This window comes from Brachypodium distachyon, chromosome 4 (assembly GCF_000005505.3).
Source record: "Brachypodium distachyon strain Bd21 chromosome 4, Brachypodium_distachyon_v3.0, whole genome shotgun sequence".
NCBI classification, from domain to species: domain Eukaryota; kingdom Viridiplantae; phylum Streptophyta; class Magnoliopsida; order Poales; family Poaceae; genus Brachypodium; species Brachypodium distachyon.
The window spans coordinates 43,274,888-43,297,024 of record NC_016134.3 but is presented as its reverse complement, the minus strand read 5'-3'; the positions used below and the strand labels follow the sequence as shown (position 1 = coordinate 43,297,024).

The following is a 22,137-nucleotide window of genomic DNA, read 5'->3' as shown; positions in this document are numbered from 1 at the left end:
GTAGTTTTTGAGACTTTTTGTAAATTGCCTTCAATAGTCATTCAAGGCAAACTGAAAATTGCCTTCAATAGTCATTCAAGGTAAACTAAAAATTGCCTTCAATAGTCTTTTAAGTCAAATTGAAAAATTGCCTTCAATAGTCAATGGGGGCATTGACATAAAAACCTCCAACATATGATCATTTTAGACATTGCTAAAAATACTACTACATAGAATTCCCAGATTTATGATACGATTTCAGAAATGCATCGAAGTACATGACCATGAATTCATAGTACTAAATAAGACAACATGCCGAGGATCTATGAACAACATACACTGTCAAAGTGGCATGAACACCATGTTTACATTGCTTGATCTCTACAATCCACATTCATGATCCATTTGCATCTGCAATAGTTGTCGAATAGTTAGCAACCTATAAAATAGACAACTTTAAAAGTGTGGACAATGGGAAGTAGAAAAAGCGATTACTTAAAAGAAATGATCTTGCAAGCATGGTACTTTTCATCTTAATGAGCACTAGTACCTCCTTCAAAACTGGACATATCAAGTCGCTAATCTACTCAAGCTTTATTACTTAGTAGAGAGTAGCAGCAGGGGCCGGCAGCAAGAAGAAGCAGAGCAGCAGAAGTGGCTGGCAGCAAGCAGAAGCAGAAGCAGAAGCAGAGCAGCGACAACGGTGTCCGGTAGCAAGAAGAAGTAGAGCAGCAGCGCGCATAGTAATCTTGAAATTCCAAACAAACACACACGCATATATAGTATTATACAATAAAACGCACAAAACAAATGCAGCTCCTCATAGGAAAGAACCAATCACACATATCGATGCATCTTGACAGTGGACACATATTGAGAAAATCAGTGACTTACTTGAACGTTGAAACCATGAGGTTGTTTTAAACACGTTGTTGTCGTATGCGTTGCATATGGTGATTGTGAGCTACCAGCCTTATGATTCCTGCACACCCTAGGAGGAAAGTTTTTCCTAGGAGGAGCACTTTCAGTTTGAGGCGGCAGTACTCTGCTTGCGCTTCTTCAGTTCTTTATTTCCTTTTCCTTCATACTTCCTGAACTACCTTGCACAACAACCTCTGTATGTGATGTTGTGGTTCTAGGATCCACATTCTCATTATTGATCACAGTCACCTACAATTGGGGAAAAACAAGATTATTTTTCAATTATTTTGAATATTGTGCTTAAAAACAAGTGTTTCTTGTCTATTCTCATGAATCATGGCAGGATACCTGTACCTTAGACCGCAACATGTTACGAACCAAGTGCTTCATACAACCTGCAATTAAAGAAAATTTTAAGACTTACGAACCAAGTGCTTCATACAACATGAACTAGCCAATATGTATTGACACAATTCTTGCAAGGGAACGTGACTTTATTCTGGTTTGCAGAGTTGGTTAAAGTCTCGTGTAATGATACAACACATGAGGATTCCGCATGATTAGTACATCATACTGCTAATATTACTGAAAACACAACACAGTGGACGTAACTGGAACCTAACGATTCCCACATCTCTTAATTTATAACCAGATTACTCTAAATAGAAGCCACCCATCAATACATCATACTACTACACAATGCATCCATTAATTTATATGTGAGATGACATTTAGCTACAACTTGATGCAACAAACAAGCAAAAGGGATGAGTTGATATGCAAGGGTTCTTGCCTACAGTCAATAGGAAGATTCAGCTCGCTCAACTCATGTATTTGTAAAGAACACCTGTACATCATACTGTACTATATATGCAGTACAGGAAAACTAGCTTGTTCTAAATTAAAAAACTAATTTGGATCTGAACATTGCATTCGTTTGACAGATGATGTACTTTCCCAATTCCATGACCCATCAGCATGTATAGAAAATACTACTACATAGTGTAACAATTGATGACAAGTTGTATAACCATTGGTTGTCACACAAGCAATATCACAGATACCTTGTGTGCAGCCAAATGTCATGGAACAAAACAGAAGGAAATCAAACAACACAGATCGACTAGGGACAAAGAGGAGGAAGAATATGCACCTCATGGACTCGGGATGAAACCAATCAAGCAAAATTTGGGGCGGTATGATTCCGTTTGGTCGAAACCCGAGAGGGACTTGCCGAAGTCGCAGGGGTCGAAGCGGCTGCGATGCACCGGAGGGGAGGGAGCGTGAGAGGCTGGGCGTGGAGGTGAGGAACGGCGATACCAGAAGAGGAGGGAGCTCCGGTGGCGTTGAGATGGGCGGAGCGATACTGGGAGCACACCGGCAGCTCGACGACGGGCAGAAGCTCATCGATGGAGGCGACGAACCGGAGCTCAGAGACGGGGCGAGGTGTAGGAGTTCAGAGATGGCGGCTATGTCTCGACAGGGATGGCTCAACGACGGGCGGGAACACGGCAGCTGCTCGGCAGCGGGCGGCTGCTAGGTGGCGGGCAGGAGCACGTCGGGGCTGCGTGCAATGGCTTATGAAGTACGTCAACGACTGTACTATATGCTACGGGAATTAATCCACCCGGTGGAATGGTAATTTTGGAGAAACGTCAAAAATAGAGGTTATTTGTGCAAAACTTATAGACTTTAGAAGGCTTTTTTTATTGAAATTGCCTCAATAAGTTACTCCGTTAATTTTACGGATTACCCCCCAAAAGATTGGATTCGTGGCTTTCTTCTAAAATGCCTTTGATAACTAAATCATTTGAGGCTTATCTTTATTATGCCTTTGATGTTCAAAATTTTTGAGGCTTTTTTCTAAAATGCCTTTATCGTTTAAAACATTTGAGGCATTCTCTTAAAATGCCCTCCATTTCCTTGGTTTTTGGAGGCATCTCATGAAATAGCCTTCCATAGGGAATAATTGAGGCTATTTAAGAAAATGCTTTCACCAAAATGCCGCCAAAACTCGCCCGTGGTTTAGTGTGTGGATGTGATATTTTTTCCTTTTTCTCTTCGGAACAGAAGTGGCAACATGTGCACGGCGGTACACGAGACAATCCTACGGGAAAGCCGCGCACTCCATAGCAAGCAGACAGCAGTGGCTGCGCACGTTACTCGATCGAGCGACCCCGTTCATTCCCCTCTATCCACCCCGCCCGCCACACCGACGCCGACGACTTCCCCGGCCGATTACCTACCAGAACCACCTACCTACTCCCGCCCGCGTAGGGTTCCCTTCCCTTGCTCCCGCCATGGACCTCCCGGCCGCCGGGGGCCGCCGCACCAGCTACTCACTCCTCTCCCAGTTCCCCGACGACGCATCCGCCTCCTCCGCCGCCGCCACCGCCGCCGTGCTGCAGCGCCAGTCCAGCGGCGGCAGCAGCTACGGCGCCGGGAGCTCCATCTCCGCCTCCAGCGACTACCCCTTCCACCTGCCTCCCCCCGCCGCCGGGCCCGCCGCCGCCGCCGCAGCCACGGGGGGAACGCCCTCCCCTTGCAAGAGCTGGGCGCAGCAGGCGGAGGAGACCTACCAGCTGCAGCTCGCCCTCGCGCTCCGCCTCTGCGCCGACGCCGCCTGCGCCGCTGATCCCGGGTTCCTCGACCCCGGCGATTCAGGCGGGAATAATAACTCCGGGAGCGGGAGCGGGAGGAGGGCCTTCCCGCTTGCCCCGCCCACGCCCACTGCCGAGGCCCTCTCGCATCGCTTCTGGGTTAGCTCGATCACCCCATTCCCACTCCACTCGCTCTTTGGTTCATCACGTTACCGACGCTTCGTTCCAAGTGTGATCGCTACTGATGCTTCGTGGCCAATGCTTCGTGATCGTTCAGAACTCAGAACGCTACAACAGTTCTGTTGAAGCCTCCTAAGGAAAATATCTGAATAGATGTGCTGTGATTCTATTGCTTGACCTGCCAGATTATAGTTCAACAATTCATACCAGCTACTCATACTATTCTCGTACAATGAAATCTACTTCGCCACATATTCCGTTTGCAAGGGTTCTCATTAAATCTACATCATTGTGGATACATTGATAATCCATGTATTTAGAATGTCGTGTGCTCTGCCAGGACGATCCTATTGCTGCATCACTAACAGTTAGCTGTCTCTAGCAATTCTATCTTCTATGTTGTGCAAATTTACTACTCCATCTAAACATGGTGGTATTATGGTATTCATTTCCCTAACCTTTCTCGTGCACTTTCCGTTTCTTAGGTAAATGGCTCGTTATCCTACAGCAATACAATACCAGATGGATTTTACTTGATTCACGGGATGGATCCCTTTGTGTGGTCACTATGCACTGATGTACACGAGGAGAACCGCATACCCTCCATGGAATCGCTTAAGTCGGTCTGTCCCGATGATTCTTCCATCCAAGTGGTCCTCATTGATAGAAGAGCTGATTTCGATTTGGGTATGCTGGAGAATTATGCCTCCAGCTTTCTGTCCAGTTCTGCCGACATGAAAGATGTGATAAATCAACTAGCCAAACTAGTATCTTCCAGAATGGGGTGAGTAGTTGCATCCCTGAGCTCCTCGACGCCTTTTAATTTGGACTGCTTTCTGTGGTTTGTTAAACTCCTTTTATTTGCTTTCCAATCACCAAGGGGTACAACCTCCAATGAAGAAAACTTGCTTCCGCGCTGGAAAGAGAGCAGTGAGGCCATCAAGTCAAGTGCAGGATCTATTGTGCTTCATCTAGGGAAACTGCCGATTGGTCTCTGCAAGCATCGCTCTCTGCTTTTTAAAGTATGTTTTCTGTTTTAAGAAAATTTCCTTTTTTATATAATGTAAAAAATTGTACACACCAAAACCAACTGCAATAAAATTTCACCCTTCCATTGGAATTCACAAACACCTTAAATGTGTAGCTTGGTTAGGTTCTTGTTGGTTAGGTTTGTACCACTTTCAACTGTACCTTTTCTCTAGTTATTACTTATTGAAGCTTGTATATATTGCAGATGTTAGCAGATAAAGTCAATGTGCCATGCAGATTAGTCAAGGGTTGTAAATACTGCAAAGCTGATGATGCCTCCTCCTGTGTTGTACGTTTTGGGCTTGAAAGGTATGTCAGTACATGGCTACATGTCTTGTGAAGATGCATGAACTAGGATATGTTTAATACCGAATCTTCATTTCGGAATCAGCACTTCCCTCTTTGGGAGTTACTGAGATGAATTAATTAAACTATTAAAGTTCAGCTTGTTTATATTTTTTTTAAATAATGGATTTGGATACTCCATGCTTGTTGGAATGGAATATTTATCTTATCTATCTTTTTTTTATATTGTTGATAGATTGCTATATACCTACTTCTGTTATTTTCCTTTTGACAGGGAATACTTGGTGGATTTAATTGGGGATCCAGGCCAGTTATCTGATCCAGATTCCTTCGTCAATGGTCCATACTCGCTATCAGTGCCCTCACCTCTCCGTCCTCCAAAATTTAGGTCATTAGAGATCACTTCAAATTTCAGCTCAGTTGCCAAGCAATACTTCTCAGATTGTCACTCGCTCAATCTATTGTTCAGCGATGCTTCCACAGGTTATAGCTAGCAAACCTGCCCTAATATAATTCCTCTTTCGTCAGCAGGGCTTCATACATATATTGCACATGATTGTCCATCAAATAAGTAGTTGGTATATGCCAAACTTAGGGTCTTCATCTAGGATGGTTTTGTCTGCCAAGGGGTGCGACATAGACTACATTTTTCATTTTCAGGTGCTTCTAGTGGTGCTGCAGTTGCTGTGGACCAAATGTATTCCAAGAAACATGATGCAGTGGGTGCCTGGATGCCTGTGAAAGGTAAGTTCCGATGCTTGTTAAATCTTGCAACACACCATTTCCTTTAATTCCTACTTGTGTGTACTAAATAGGGGTTTCTTTATGTACCTTGTTGCATGGACATACAACACAACAAATAATATACCTCAAGGTCAATTTGCAGTCTATTCTAGAGCGTCCAAAAAAATTAAGCATTAGTCCGCACATTATGTCTGCTTATCTGCATTAAGTCAGTCTATTCTGGTGATGCAGGGCAAGCAACTACGAACCCAGACATTATTCTGCCAGAAGCTCCTCGGGAAGTCTTGCCACTTATGTCCGCCAATTTGGCAGCAGATAAAAAGAAAGAATATCAGTTAATCGAGGGGAATCAGTATCTACGGAGTACAGTCAGTGATCTTTCGCTTGCTGTGGATGATCTAATTATTCCATGGAATGAGCTGGTTTTGAAGGAGAAGATTGGAGCAGGTACACGTGTGCAAATAAAACTCGCAAGTCTTTTATAGTCCTTGGGAATATCTTTTTTTATTTGCTAAATTTATGTCATCCGTTGCACTAGCAACGGTAACATCTATTTGGGGACAGTCGGATATTTGCAAGTTAAATCTTGATATGTACCCTACTGGAAGAACAATTTTGTGATTTTACATTTTTGCAAACTTACTTTCTTTCCAGGTTCTTTCGGAACAGTTCATCGTGCTGACTGGCATGGATCGGTATGTGTTGTTGTTTATTGGCAATTTGTCACTGCCAAGAGGGAAAAGAAATCTTCTTTGGATCCCCATTGAACTCTTAATGGTGCACAATTGCATCTTTCGTTTGAGCTTCATTGTCCTAATTTGTCGTAAGTACAAGTGAGCCCTTCGACTAAATGTTTTTGGACTCAATGTTGCAAAAAACTCTGTATTACCACAGGATGTTGCTGTGAAGATACTCATGGAGCAGGATTATCATCTAGATCGCTTCAGGGAATTTATGAGAGAGGTTTGTTGAATAAACTTGAAATCTTTGCATGGGTTGGTCTGATATGTATCATTGGACTGTGCTGTGTGATTGGTTTTTTGAATGATAATTTATTTATAAGTGATTATGTTCTATAGCACGAAGTGGTTGTCACCTGTCAGTGATCTTGTTCAATATCCAGTCCATGTTTATGCTTTTTATCAAGTATCCCTGTCCATATTAATTACCTTATGAATGCCTTTTCTATGTGTTAGGTCGCAATAATGAAAAGTCTGAGGCATCCAAATATTGTTCTATTCATGGGTGCTGTTACTGAACCTCCAAACCTATCAATAGTTACAGAATACTTGTCGAGGTACAATATGCATTTAAGTTACCCCTGTCTTTGTTATAATCATTTGATACCATAGTACTTCAGCTACTTGACTGCTTTCAATAAGTGACACGCTTCTTTCATTCCAGAGGTAGCTTGTATAAACTTTTGCATAGGAGTGGTGCAAGGGAAGTTCTGGATGAGAGGCGGCGCTTGAACATGGCCTTTGATGTGGTATTGGCTGCTCTCATGTTACCTGTTTTCTCAACTTTTGACTTCCCAGGGTATAAAGTTAAAACAGTCACTACCATCTAAATTGTTCCTGCCCACTTAACAGGCAAAAGGAATGAACTATCTACATAGACGCAGCCCTCCTATTGTTCATCGCGATTTGAAGTCTCCAAATCTTCTGGTCGACAAGAAGTACACTGTAAAAGTATGGTTCATAAACTATATAGCTAATACTTTGTTGTATTTAGTAATACCCTGTATGTTCTGGTATGTTTCATGAAGGTAAATGACTAGAAGGTGCGCACATCGTGATGAATATTGTTGTCCATGTTATTACTATCTGTGTCATTGTGTGTGCACTGTCAATTTTCTCATACCACCATGCCATTGTTTTTCCATAAGTTTACCTTGATTTTGTTTTGACATGTTATCACTGGTTGTACCCTGAGTTAACTGATTTGGCGAGTATTTGATAGGCTCCTAAACTTACAATAGATGTAACAATAGAGTTCCAGAAGATGTTCAGCTCCTAAATTGACAGCACACGTCAGCTTCCAGTCATATTTCGGGCAGTAGCCTCTGCAAAAGCAATATCAGGAATGGCCATCAGCATTAGTTATTCTTGTCAGTAAACATATTTAAGGAAAACACTTGAAAAAGCTGCTAATTTCCCTAAACAAATGCTAAACTAGCTGTAGACTTTGACATAGCATGTGGATATTCAGTCATGGCATTTTCCATCCAGAAATCAGAGGCTCCATCTGGAATGGTCGTGCCCGTCTGAAATTTTATCTGTTCTGTTGTACTGTTGCATAGATTTACTCCCGGCTTGTTTCTCTTACCCACAATGTGCTACTAAATTAAGACCAGGTACCTCCACTTTTTTTTTTTTTTGAAATTCTCTACTTATTTACTTGCAGGTATGCGACTTTGGCCTTTCACGACTAAAAGCCAACACTTTCTTATCGTCGAAGTCTTTGGCAGGAACTGTAAGTGCCTTTTTCATTTCTTCTAAACTTCGCCTTTCCCACTCATGCTTTTGGCTTATCTTGCCCTTTATACATCAGCCTGAATGGATGGCGCCTGAAGTGCTCCGAGATGAACCATCCAATGAGAAGTCTGATGTCTACAGTTTTGCTGTAATTCTATGGGAACTTATGACATTACAACAACCATGGTGTAACCTGAATCCTGCCCAGGTAATTCCCTTTATCTAATTTGGCACCAGCACCAATGAAGCGATGCCACTGTTCCTTGGAATTAGTCAATTTATCCAGAACATATTTTGCTTATCCACAAATGAACACCTGAAGCATGTCAGTATGTATTTACCTTTTATAAACGGTACAATATGCTTTTCTGCAGGTGGTTGCTGCTGTAGGCTTTAAAGGAAGAAGACTTGAAATCCCAAAAGATTTGAATCCTCAAGTAGCTGCATTGATTGAATCCTGCTGGGCAAAGTATGTGTTCCATCAATATGTGGCTTTCATATTTCCCTTTCATAGATAATTTCAGCGACATAAAAGGCTAACTAGAATATTCCTACACCTATTGTAGTGAGCCATGGAGGCGACCCTCATTTGCTAATATCATGGAGACTTTGAGACCTTTAATTAATAAGGTTTCGGTGCCTCAGTTGCTCCGTTCAGACTCGTAGCAGTTTCGTACTGTTACAAAAAGAAGCATTTCCATAAAGCTGTCTCGATAAGATTCACATGGAGGAGTTCCTTTTTTTGGTATTTAGCCTGCTAATGATGGAAAAATATGGGCACTGTTACTCAATGAATAAGGACTACTTAACTTAACACTTTCGAGCAAAATGTAACTGGCCACTCCCTTCAATGGCTTAAGGTACGCTGCTATTTTTTGAGCTTCCTGTTTCTCTTCAATATTACCAAGAGTTATTGAATTGCTGAATGTGATCTTACAAAAAGAATGTTGAATGTGAACTTCAATATTTTAAAGGAAGATTTGATCTCATTTGAATGCAGAATTATTGAGTGTTGATAATTTGATAGCAAGTATGTACCATTAAGTTGAACTGTCCCTTGTTTCCTTTTGTTACCTTTAAATCAGCGGGTTAATATATGTCATAATGATGTTTGATGTGATAATTCACCGGTAGTGCGCATATGATATTTGAATTTTTTATCAGTCTAAGCTGAGTGGCGTTGCTGTTAATGTTTCTGATAATGACACTGTCTCGGACTCTTGTTTTGTCTATAGAAACCAGACTGGTAGGTTGATCCATACACAGAAAAGCCCATAACTATGCTAGATGCTGTTTCAAATAACATATTTGTGGTGCCTCTCGGCTCATTGGAGTTCTGTTAGGTTGTTTTTAAAACCTAAGTTTTGTTCACCAAAGAAAGGTGTACTTACATACTTGTCCACATTTATCTACAACTTTACCTCATGTTTTACCTTGAAAGGTGTACTGATGGGCAGCTTACGGATCGGTCGATGTTTCTTGTATGAAATCCACGGACGAAACTGGCTGTCCAACTTATCCATGAGATGCAATATGGAGCTTTTCCGCGTCACTTACTGATACACGTTTTCTGCTGGTTTCAGAAATCTTCGAAGAGATTATTCTCCGCCGTGATGATACCTCCTTGGTCACACTTAATGCTTGCCGAGTTTGAAACATTAGAATCTCCATGTTAAGCTGTGTAAATTATAGTTTCCACTAGATACCTCTGTATATTATATATTTCTTATATATATGTAACTACAGTTGGCCCTGAAAAGAAAGGGGTTTTGTCTGACTGTGGCCTGGAGCAAGCAGTACTGTATATATTGTTGTATTTACGTAGCAGACCTTGCAAGACATAAGCATATATATGTCGACATGTTGTATCATGGGGTTGTTCTTGTAACATTTGTACCAATTAGCTGAGTGATAGTGCTTCATTCAACCTGCCATTGTACCATATCTGTTGCTGAACAATCAATCTCTGGCTATCCTGGTGGAGACCGAGTAAATTGCCACATGTGTTGGCCTCTGTCTATGCATGTGGGTTGTGTTGGCTAGATATTTGGAGTGTAAAGTAGGAACAGCTCGGGCTTCTTGCATATGCTAAAAATAAAAATTTAGGGCAACGTGCTTGACGCAATTTGAGCCCAACCAAGTTTAAGCTGCTGAAGATCCATGCGTTGATTCTTGATTGGCTGATGGACTCATTAGGCCTGAAACTTCACCGGGTTTGTTGGGGCCGTTTCGGGACATTGCTGATGTGGAGGAGAGAGAAGAATAAATGATTAATGGCTCGTAAAGAGTTAACTCTATGAAGAGTCGAAACTATAGAGGTCCACGTGCGTTTTTGGGTGACGTGGAGAGATTGAAGAGCTGTGTGCTTCGCGCCAAATTTGAAGTATCCCTGCACATGCTACATGCCACACCTACGGCTTACGTGTGATTTTGGATGACATGACGGGATTGAAGAGTTACTTCCTCGTTCCTCATCTTCAGTTTATCGGGCTTACCTTATCGTAAGATAGGGTAGCTTTGCAAAAAAAATCGCTTGACTACCATTGAACATGATCGTTCGATTCCCTTAGATATTGCTATCGGAATCCGTGATTATCTTCTCACTAGATCGTCAATCAATTTCTTGTTTAACATATCCATTTGTTTTCATGCATCCTTGGTCAACTAGAGTCATATACGAAGTGACGTTCCGTGTGGGCCAAGGAAAGAGCCAATCTGCGAGTTAATGCAACGTATAAAACGCAACAAACTGAAAAAATCTTGACTTTTAAAACGTAGCCTAGTAACCTGAAAAAGAGATAATACATGCTCAATCAACCTTAACCTAACTGGAAGCTAGTAAACTGAGGAAGAGAGAGTACAACATGGAGATTGCAGGGAGACAACCAACTGGTTTAAAGAGGTTCAATGCAATTTACTCAGCAGTAAACACCAGGCGATCCTTCTCATTACTCTTTCGATTTCCTTCCTTTCTTTCTCTGCTGTGTGATGTGAGAGCCTGAGAGGGGAAAGCAAAGAGGACGGCCATGTATGGAAACTCCATCGACTCTGGGGGGTCAAAGTTATAAAAGGTCCCATCATCTTCTTCACGCTCACCCCCCCCCCCCCCCCCCCCCCCTCCTTCCCCTCGGTTCCAAAACGAAATCGAAATCAAAATCAAAACCAAACCTCCCCAATCCGTGCCATTCCTTCCGAGCTTCACTCCTCCGCTTGAACCCCAACGCCAACCCAGCCCAGGGGAGAGACGGCCAAGGGAATCCATTCCGCCCACCCAACAGCGCTCGATTGCCCAAACCCTAGCTGGACCGCCCTTCTTCGCATCGGCCGCTCGCCATGCGCGCCTCCATGGAGGCCGCCCCCTCCTCCTCCTCGGCGGCCCGCAGATCCGCGGCGCCGGACCCGGCCGCCGCCAACAAGAAGCAGCGCCTCGCGCAGGCCCCGCGGGACCCCAGATCTTACGCCACCAATGGCGCCGCGGCGGCGGCCAGCGCCGAGCAGCAGGTGCAGGTGGACGAGCTTGTCGCGCAGTACAGGACGGCGCTCGGGGAGCTCACGTTCAACTCCAAGCCCATCATCACCAACCTCACCATTATCGCCGGCGAGAACCTGCACGCAGCTAAGCCCATCGCTGCGCTCATCTGCGCCAACATCCTCGAGGTGACCTTTGCCTTTTGACTCGTCTCTCTATCTTGTCTCCCATGTAAAGCTTAGCACTTTTGTTGGATGAGCGGGTAAATGGATGCTAGCTAGTCAGGTTCGATGTACTGTATTTTTCATGTTTGCAAAGGTTGTGTGTTCTGTGTAAAATTTGGTGCAGGAGTAAATTAATGTCGCTCATTTTTCGTACCGGGCATAAATTACCTCATTCTGATTCTGTGTTGATGTGCATTACAAAACAGATGCAGCTTGTAAACATCGTGGCAATGAATAAGCCATCGTGAACTCCCCCCCCCCTCTCTCTCTGCGTGTGTATGTATGTGTGAGGCTCATGTATGACACTAATAAGGCTGAGTCTATAAGCATACGACTTACGGTTCCAAGGTGGCGTACAGTTATTTTCCAGCCATGGGGTCATTCACCATATGTGCATCAGATCTTTGTGGCATGGCAAAAGCAATTAAACTGTTACGGTTTGGATCACCCTTCTTTTTGTAATAAGAAGGCAGCAGCAGTGTTCAGTGAAACTAAAACATCTAAATACCATTGGCTTTTGGTTGCAAATGCAAACCAGCCTTTGGGGCAGTTTCATTACTGCTGCTCCACTATCTGTTCTGCAGATTAGTTCAAAACTTTTTCCAGTACTACATGTTATACTATTCTCATGGCTCAAGTCCTCAAATTTTGTGTACCTCATATTCCTACCATTGCAGTAAAAAAATTATTCAGATTTCGAAACGTTTTATGGAATTTGTGATATGTTTGTGCAAAGATTAAACTATATAAATAGAATGATGAATAGATGGGGAAACACTGCACCTCTGATGTGGCAGAAACTTGGTCTTCTCTTTGTTGGATAGGCTCTGGGCATTTAAATAGTGTTCATTTGTGTGTTCCTTTCTTTTATGTAACCTTCTCTCCTCAGTTTGGAGACGGCAGGATGCTACTGCTGGATCTAGCATTTCGGCTAGGATTGTTTTGTTGCCACCTCTTGTATGCTCAAAAGATACCATGTTAGACTTCTATGGAAGTACAGCTTACTCCTTATATCAGTACAAAAAGGAAAAGCACTGTGCTGTGTCTAGAGGGTGTGATGTCATGCAAAACATGCCGGTATTTATCCTCTCTGCAGCATATTTGCTGTTGTTTTGGTATCGCAGAAATAATTTGTGAGCAGATTGGGCTCTGAATGGTTTTCACCTGTTACCTCGTGTCACTGTTTCCTTGCTTCTGTCATTCTTTTTTCTGTTGTAAATCTGTTGTATTTATGTTAATTCTATTCCTTAATTGTTTAGGGGCATGTCTATTTCATTTGATGACCGCCTGTGCTTGTAGGTTCCAAGCGAACAGAAGCTGCCATCTCTTTACCTGCTTGACAGTATAGTCAAGAATATCGGGAAAGACTATATTAAACATTTTTCTGCAAGATTACCTGAGGTTAGTGTCAACCCTATATTTTTAAAAACTCAAGACATCCATAAACCTAATTGGACCTCAGTTCCCTTCTGGGATGAGTCTGGCATTGACATTCTAATTAAACTTGGTTCTCTGCTGATTGTTCTATTATAGGTTTTCTGCAAGGCGTATAGACAGGTTGATCCTCCTGTGCATACTAGCATGAGGCACCTTTTTGGAACATGGAAAGGAGTATTTTCTCAAGCTTCACTGCAAATGATTGAGAAGGAACTTGGTTTTCAATCACCTGCTAACGGATCGTCAGGGGCTGCATCATCGAAGCCTGATTCTCAATCCCAGCGCCCATCCCACAGCATTCATGTAAATCCAAAATATTTGGAAGCAAGGCAACAGCTCCAACAACCAAATAAGGCAAGCAGCATGTTCTTTTTGTTATATTTTTCATTTCTTGTAAAATTGCATCATGTGTTTAGCATTGCAACTGCTGTTTTTTCTTCTGTTCCACACTGTAATTTATTCCAGATACCTTTTTCCCCTCAATTTGGACAGGGGCTACTGGGAGCCGGTGCCAAGACATCTGTAATGTCTGATGCTAGCGATGATATTGAAAGAGTTAACAGGGTAGCTATTGACAAAGGTGCAGGGAGACGGCTGGATGTTGTGAATTCTAGGCCCGTAAGTTATTTTTTGCTCTTTGTTATTTATACGTAAATTGCCAGATAAGTGCTTAAACTCCTTGTTTCTGTTTGTATGCTTGTCCTGATATATTTTGCTATGATATGCTAAACTTACAGCGTGCTCAAAGGGACCCTTTTAGCAATCCTATTCATGAAAAGCCAGATAGAGATGTGAGGGCCCTTGGATTTTCCAATATCTCACAACAGCCTGTTGTGGGAGCTGGTCAATTTCGCTCAAAGTCTAAAGGACAAGATGGACCTGTGGGACCATATTACACTGGAGGTCTTAGTTCTTCTGAAGAACAATTTGACAGGCGCAACAATCTTTATGCAAACAGGGATGCTCGTCCTTCAGGATCTGTACGTTTGGACAATGCACTTCTTCCAACTCCTGTCAGTAATTCTGATAGGATTATTAAGCCGTCATCTAACAAAAGCTGGAAGAACTCTGAGGAAGAAGAGTACATGTGGGATGATGTACGTTCTCAAGGAGCAGATTATGGAGGTGCCAGTTCTGCAAGAAAAGGGGAACGCATGGTTGATGATGGTAGTATTATAGGCTTTCAAGGGGCTAAATGGGCAGATCCGGGGGACCAATTGGACCCCGACTTCCACAAACCAGATATCATCCCAAGATTTGGACATGCAACAGGTCAAGATAGAAGAATTGCAGCATATATGGTATGTGGAGGAAAACTATTAAAAAAGTATATACATGGTCACTATAAGATAATTACTTGTACATAATGACGCAGGGATATATTTAGCTGCTGGGCTCTCAACTTTGCTACCTATACTATATTTTTTCTATGAAATCTTAAGATTTGCCATGTACCATGTTAAATTAACTTCATATATATATATATTCCACCTAATTTCGGGAGATGATTATAATCTGATCCCTAATCTGATTGTCTCTAATTCTTCAGGATCCTGAAGAGTATATTCATGGTAAGCGTGAGGTGGAACCAAGAATTGATAGAGAAATGTGGCCTGAAGGACAAAAGTTCCTGGAACCTCGTTCTAGTCTATGGTTATCCCAGGAAAAAATGCACCCAGACGTTGGGCGCGATCCAAGGATATCAAGGTTTTCCAATCAGTCAGCAAGCATCACTTCATCTCCACCTATTGGGTTATCTGGAGCCTATGCTGGACGATCAAGCCTTGAAAGTGCTACTAGTGGACCTACAACTTTTGGGGAACAAAAACATAAATATTGGCAATCTTCATCTCCACCTGTCCACTCAGCTTCACCTACCGCGTCCTTTGCGCGCCAGGGCTCCCCAAGTCCTGCGGAGCATGATATTTACACTTCCAGATCATTTTTGCCATTGGGTCAAAACCTCCAGGAGGAACATAACCAAAGAGCTCATGCCTTGTCTCAAAATGCTGCACATTCTCAGGGCCGGCCTAGTATGAAGGCAACTGTGTCACAGGCTTCCCAGCAGACTCAGAAGCACCCTTCAGTGCAGCCAAAGCCACATCTCAAGCCATCTGATCAACTGCAGACACACTTGCCACATGAGAACTCTTCATCACTGTTTAGATCTTCTGTCCATCTGCCTCTTTCCTCTGGAATGGGACATCATCAGCCTGAAGTCTCTTCTCCTAGTGATTCCACCCATGTAAACTCAGATCAGATGAGTGCTAGTAATTTATTGGCTGGTCTTATAAAGAGTGGATTCAAACCAAAACCAAATGATCATGCTAGCTTGAGGGCACAGCCTCCTCTTCCTAGTGCCCCACATCAACATGGTTCAACATCTCTTCCAGTTGCTTCAGCCAGTGAAAATGCCACCTCGAAGCCTCATGCACTAAATTCTGTTCGCCCACCATTGCCGCCAGGTCCGCCACCAACACAGAATGCCGAGAAAGCTGCACCGCTCTCTAGTCTTCTCAGTTCTCTGGTTGCAAAGGGGTTAATTTCTTCACCATCCACTAATTTGTCTGCTGCAGTTCCACAAAAGCCAAGTAAATCAAGTCTGAGCGCATCTGATGTCAATGCTACACCTCCACTGTTGCCTATTTCCCAGCCTTCGGTTGATAAGGATGCTCCAACAAAAACTTTGTTGCCCCAACATGTGGAAATCAAGATGGCAGACCTTATCGGTCTCGAGTTCAAACCAGAGGTGCTCCGAAAGTACCATGCACATGTGGTTAATGGCCTCTTTGATGACCAAAGTCATCAATGTAAAACATGTGGTCTGCGATTCAGTCTTGAAGAGGAGCTCAGTGCACACACTGTCGGCTGTGGATCGGGGCTTTCTGAGACTAGAAATACCGGCATTGCTCCTGAAAGATGGTACCCTAGCAAGAACAATTGGATTGATGGATCACATGAAGCAGAGAACATCTTCCTGGATTCTGATGTAGATGCTTCTGATTCTGAGTCTGGTCCTGCAGAGGTCTGTGAGTTTATGGTTCCTGCAGATGAGAGCCAGATTATCTGCTTACTTTGTGGGGAGCAATTCGATGACATCTATTCTATCGATAGGGGTGACTGGATGTACAAGGATGCTGTCTATTTTGATTACTCAAAGGTAGAAGGTAGCTGTGGTGGCAGTGTCGAGAGTAAAGGGAGTGCACCCATAGTCCATGCAAGATGTATGCCGAGAATCGCAAATGATGGCATGGATGTTGATTAGTACAATTGCCATACACAGCAGCAGAAATAGCAGGAACAGCTCGAATGATGACATTGAGGTGGACTAGCATGAAGTCTGGTGCTCAACAGAACCTCAAATCACAGTTGCATGAGGTGATGCACAACAGCGGTCGAAATACTTGAGCAGCGGTCATGACAGGCAGGTGGATTAGTGCGAAGTTGACGACATGCATCTGCAAATTTTGGTCAACTCATCCCTTAATCCCACCATTTATCCTGTAGAAAGGTGCTTACAGAAAGAATAAATGCCCAGTCAATTTTGGCCATTTCAATCCGTAAAATCCCTGATGAGTCAAAATTTGGGGCTCTTGTCACATATGCTTGATCTTTCTGTTCATAGTGGGCCTTGTATCCTAAAAGAGTGTATTGTTTCTTAACCAGGGGAGTAAACCAGGCGACGAAGACACCGAGTAACTGCTGTTTTTGTGAAAACTTGAGATGTAGCGATTTTTGTACTTAAAAACAAAGCTGACAATAGAACATCATGGAGGCAGAACGAAACAAGTAAATCTAGTGCACTGCCTGTTATCCTTGTGTTCATCAGTGTTATTGGGTGCAGGCTACTATTACATCAGTTTGAATGGACACACGAATCTGTGTTTGGACATGCTTTTTGTTTCTAACGCATTTGCCTTCTTGTTTGAAGACGATTTGCAGAACCAGTTGTCAGCTGTTGCTGCTGCTGCTAACTAACCAGATATGGACTTGCCACTTCCCTTCTCGTTTCTTCTTCTTTTTCTGGTTAATACGCTACCTTTTCCTTATCGTATTTTATGTGGGAAAGAAAGTTCCAGCGAGCGTGTAACCACCGGACCTCAGATCCCAACTAACCAACAAGCTCTTGCGTCAGTGTCATGTAAAGCTGTATGGTTATCCCTCTTTCATGATTTCATCTCTTGTGTTAACGTCACATGAGAGAGCACTAAAACCAAGTGATGGGAATCGGTCCGTATATTTCGCTTTGAGAAGAGTCCTGACGTTCCATTTCGCTCTTCCAGGCATTCTAACAACAAATCAGTTGACTGCTTCACTTGTGACATTGCTAGACAAATTATATCGTCTCATGTGAGAAGCATTTGAGAGGGGAAGGAGATTGCGGAATAAAGCTGGTCGGATCTTCGCCGAAAATAAGAATAGGAAATGGTAGGAACGAATGGATGGAACGTTTGGTACTTTGGTTTGGTTGGATTGGATTGGACCCTCTTCTAAAATAGATTAGCGAGCCAGAGCCAGGCTGGAACAGAAAGCAGCCGCCCAGCACCAACAAATGAAAGGCTAGTCTACTGTCAAGGACGTGCACTTGGTATGCTCTCAACAGAATTGTCCTAAGTAAGCTGTAAAATGTTGTCCTGCATCATTTTTTTTTGTTCCGACGGAAGCAACACCCATAATTCAATTCAGTAACCTTAGAATGTTTGTATTTATTTGTTGGTAAATGATCATATCTTTCGGTTGGGTTGTCCACTCATCCCACGGCTTCTATTTCCCCGCGTCTCCTCGCCTGCAACTTGAGACTGCCACAAAATTCTCCTCCCAAGGTGCCTGACTTCCACATCGCCATCCATCATGCGCATCCTCCTCCTTCATCCAGGCAGTATCCGCGCGGGACTCGCACCATGGGTGAACTTAGAGGTGGTCCATTGACGCCTACCAAGCTCCAACAGGGATCCTGCATGCCGGTGAGCACAAATCAATGAAGGCGGCGTCTCAAATGTGTGCTAGTGAAAGGTTAGTGAATTTGAGATTGTTGATGTTGCGTACATTGTATTGGCAATGCTATAAAGAGTATGTTGTTTGTTGCATACACAAAGATATTGTGTTGCAACATTTTAAGCGTGTGTTGTGTGGGGTTGTCTGGATATCGCGAACGTATTTTTTTGTTGCTGCCTACACTATGTCTAAATGTTGTGTACATTGCTTTTCTATGCTACATATGTTGCCATTTTTAATTTTATTTTCGCGGTGTTTTTTTATACTCACAAAGATGTTGCACACGATGCGCATAAAATGTTGCATCCGAGAGTTTGATGTTGCGACGATCCGACGACCGACATTTAGCTTTTTAAATAAATATGTCCACGTTTGTTTGAAAAGAAAAGAAAACTATTGACTGCTGCGGTTTAGCGCCTTTGCTAAGAACGCTGTGGACAGAGCTTGAACTTGAACATATCTGATGCCTGACTGAAACTTCGGTTTTTGGTTGAATCTTTACCTTACGTGGCAAGCAATCGTTAGAGCATTTCGTAGGCATTTCTGTCTTTTTCCAAAACGGATCTACGCAGGATACTTATATAGTAACCGGATATGCGCAGCTGCTAAAATTGCAGCAGAAAAATGAAGAAACGAACAAAGAAAGAAACATCACCATTCACCAGCCTACCTACCGCTCCTGGCACGGTCAACCTCTGTTGATTTGCGACAAGAACTCAGCAACCGGTTTTGATTAGGCAAATTCATCCGGCACCGATGCGTGCACGGAAGAACAATCCAAAAATTTGTGATGCTGGTTACACTGATTCATTGACACCTTGCTATTCGTTTTTCCCGGAAGAAATTCAGCCACAAAAATATTCAAGAGGAGCAAAAGAAATGAACATGGGAAGAAGATTAAATTAACAAGAATTTCTTGCCGCATTGATCGATGCAACACCAACAGGGAGCTCAGCCTCAGCTCAGCTTAGGCTTGTTGATTCGAGGCGGCTGAGGATGTGTAGGGCGCGCTGTCCCATGGCGTCATGTCCATGGGGTAGCTGCCGAGCACCCTGAGGAAGGAGGTGAACTCCTGGATCTCGGCGAGCGCGTTCTGGGCGCGCACGTCGGCCATGGACGCCTGGAAGTCGATGTAGAACATGTACTCGAAGTGCTTGGCCGTGCCGACGTTGGCGTCGTCCACGAGCCGTATGGGCCGGTGCCGGTGCGGCCGGCTCTCGATCTTGGTCAGGCTGATGTCCCTGAAGGCGAACGCCGACAGCACCTTGAAGAGCACCGACGTGCCCTCGCCGTCGTGGGCCAGCACGATGCTCGTCTTGAATGGCCTGTCGGTGCGCGGGATGATGGGCTCCCTGGCCAGCATCACGAACCTCGTCACGTTGCCCGCGTCGTCCTGGATGCCGTCGGCGAGGACGGCGAGGCCGTAGAGCTCGGCGGCGCGCGCGGAGGCGATGGCGGCGGTGTCGCGGAGGGAATTGGCGGCGATGTGCTCGGCGGCTCCCGCGGTGTCGTCGTGGGCCTCGCGGGCCACGTTGAGGCCCATGCGGGTGAGCGTGTGCTCGCACTGGGCCAGGGCCTGCGGGTGGGAGATGACCCGGCCCAGCAGCTCGCGGCGGACCCCCGGGAGCGCCAGGAGGCAGTGGTGGACGGGGAGCTGGACCTCGCCCACGATGTGGAGCCGGTGGCGGAGGAGCAGGTCGTAGTTGCGGTGGATGCTGCCGCCGAGGGAGTTCTCCACGGGGAGCACGGCGCGGTCGGCGATCCAGAGCTCCACGGCCTGGAAGGCCACCTCGAACTGGTCGCAGGGGATGGCCTCGCAGCCAGGGTAGGCTTTCCCGGCGGCGGCCTCGCTGTAGGCCCCCGGGACGCCCTGGTAGGCGACGCGGAGCTGGGATCCGTGCATCGGCGCCGGGGACAGGTCGCTGATGCTCAGAGGCCGCGGCAGGTTGGACGGCGCCGGGACCAGATCCGAGGAAGACGAAGACGAATCCGCCGGCGCCAGCTCTTCCGTGGTCTGGCTCTGGCCGTTCACCTTGGGCTTGTTGTTGCTGTTGCTGCAGAGGATGGCGCAGGCCGTCTGCCAGTCGCCGCGGCTGGAGCAGGACGCTGCCGCGCACGGCTGCCGGCGCGTGCCGCCGAGCCTCCCCGCGCGGGCCCGCGGCGCCGGCAGGGAGAGAGCGGCCGCGGTGTTCCGGATAGCCGCCGGCGCTTCCATGGCCGCCGCCCGAGCAAGCTGCTAATCTACCTACCGCTGCACTTTTCGCTTGGATTTTTCTTCTGGCGGTGGGTGGTTGGTGCCGTGGGTTGGCAAAGCAGCAAGACAAGCAAGCGTGGAGGTCTTCCTCTCCTCCAATTCCAAGCTAAGCTTCGGAGAAGAAGAAGAAGAAGAGAAGAGAGGGAGAGGTCACCGACCGGCCGACCGGCGTGTGAGTTGGAGAAGAAAGGCGCCGGGTGGATTTTATACGGCCGCGCGACTGAGACGAGAGGAGAAGAGATCAAGAGAGTGATGGAGTTGGTGGCTCTCTCAGACGGTCAAGACCGGAGAGGCGTGTTCCGTTTCCATTTCCCCTTCCGGTTTTCCTGTAGGGAACGGAACGGAACGGAAACAAGGAAGCTCGTACGGTCAAAATTGGCAGGAAGTAAGTGACCAAGAAAGTTTCCAATTTTACCGTAGTTCGAATTGTTTCTGGCACCCGTAACACGTTTTACTTATTTGGGAGAAGAAATTCTTCACATGTCATGGTTGTTCGGAAAAACTTTTACACAGGATACTCGCGAGTGTCTAAGTTTTTTTACGGAAAGAAAAGACGAGCTCGCTGCGTTTTCGCAGCAACGCAACATCAAAATAGTTGATTACTTTTGGATTTCGTAAATTTTGTGATCGTTATGATGAAGTTGGAGTTGCCGCTCTTGGGAATGAAAGACTGTTGTCGATATCGGTGACGACATGACGGATGCGCTAAATGTGTCTATGTTAGTCGGCAGAGCTCTAGATGGATGGTTTTAACGGATTTGATTCGGTTTTGCCTTCCAAGCCGCTAAATGTGTCCTAGCCGTCACCGTCATAACTCCTCGGATCTCTCTGGTCTTCCTATCTTCGATGTCTTCATCGACGCCGTTTGACGGGAGGACCGTTGTCACTCGATCCGTTTTGTGATCTATTTTTCTTAGATTAGGTTTTGTGATCTATTTTTTAGGTTCGCCTCCGGTCTTTGTCCCCTTTTGCAAAGTCCTTAATGATTGAGCTCACTACAATTATGCTTCTCCGGGTCAAGAAAAATAAAGGTATTGTGGTCTACCGTCTCTCAAGAGCACCGTCTCTCGGAAAAGAAAAGTTGTTAAACGGAGATTCACGTGCTTTCTAAACAATGAAAAAAAGAGTAGCAAACAACACATTGAATTTTGTTCACATGACCCTTTGCCATGGGCGGCTCCAGCATATAAGCCATGGGGGCCAATGCCCCCACTTAATTTTGATTCACTAGTACAAATGTTAGATTTTCACCATTGATGCCCCCACTAATTTAAGTTAGAGCTTCTTAAGAATGTCTAAGTGCCCCCTCTCGACTTTTTTTCTGGCTCCGCCCTTGCCCTTTGCCTTAAGCTAGAATCCATGGAGCTTGTCGAAATAGTCACAATTTATAAGGATAATTTTAGCGTAAGCGGGACCTCACTTGTCTTCTTTCTCTAGCTGCATGGAAGAGAGAGAGACGAGAGAGAAAAAATGGTACTATATCTCACAGGCTCATAAGCCTAAGGTCATTCATATGGTTTTA

At 44.7% G+C, this 22,137-nt stretch overlaps 2 protein-coding genes across 2 annotated transcripts; one reads left to right on the top strand and one right to left on the bottom strand.

Moving 5' to 3' along the window:
* The first annotated feature begins 3,005 nt into the window (after positions 1-3,005).
* LOC100825661 lies at positions 3,006-17,274 on the top strand. Its single transcript, XM_014902417.2, has 23 exons — positions 3,006-3,659; positions 4,166-4,464; positions 4,561-4,702; positions 4,915-5,018; positions 5,290-5,498; positions 5,676-5,759; positions 5,991-6,206; positions 6,414-6,454; positions 6,654-6,722; positions 6,956-7,056; positions 7,164-7,248; positions 7,352-7,450; positions 8,166-8,234; positions 8,313-8,444; positions 8,611-8,705; positions 8,803-8,898; positions 9,678-9,717; positions 11,537-11,893; positions 13,229-13,330; positions 13,463-13,720; positions 13,859-13,984; positions 14,104-14,667; positions 14,916-17,274. The coding sequence occupies exons 1-23, from the start codon at positions 3,201-3,203 to the stop codon at positions 16,629-16,631; spliced, it is 5,463 nt and encodes a 1,820-aa protein (XP_014757903.1). The 5' UTR covers positions 3,006-3,200; the 3' UTR covers positions 16,632-17,274.
* Positions 17,275-19,068: 1,794 nt separating this feature from the next.
* Positions 19,069-20,916, bottom strand: LOC100821339 (arogenate dehydratase/prephenate dehydratase 6, chloroplastic). The gene has a single exon (XM_003576813.4). It carries the CDS (start codon positions 20,574-20,576, stop codon positions 19,329-19,331), a length of 1,248 nt encoding a protein of 415 aa, XP_003576861.1. The 5' UTR covers positions 20,577-20,916; the 3' UTR covers positions 19,069-19,328.
* Positions 20,917-22,137: the final 1,221 nt, after the last annotated feature.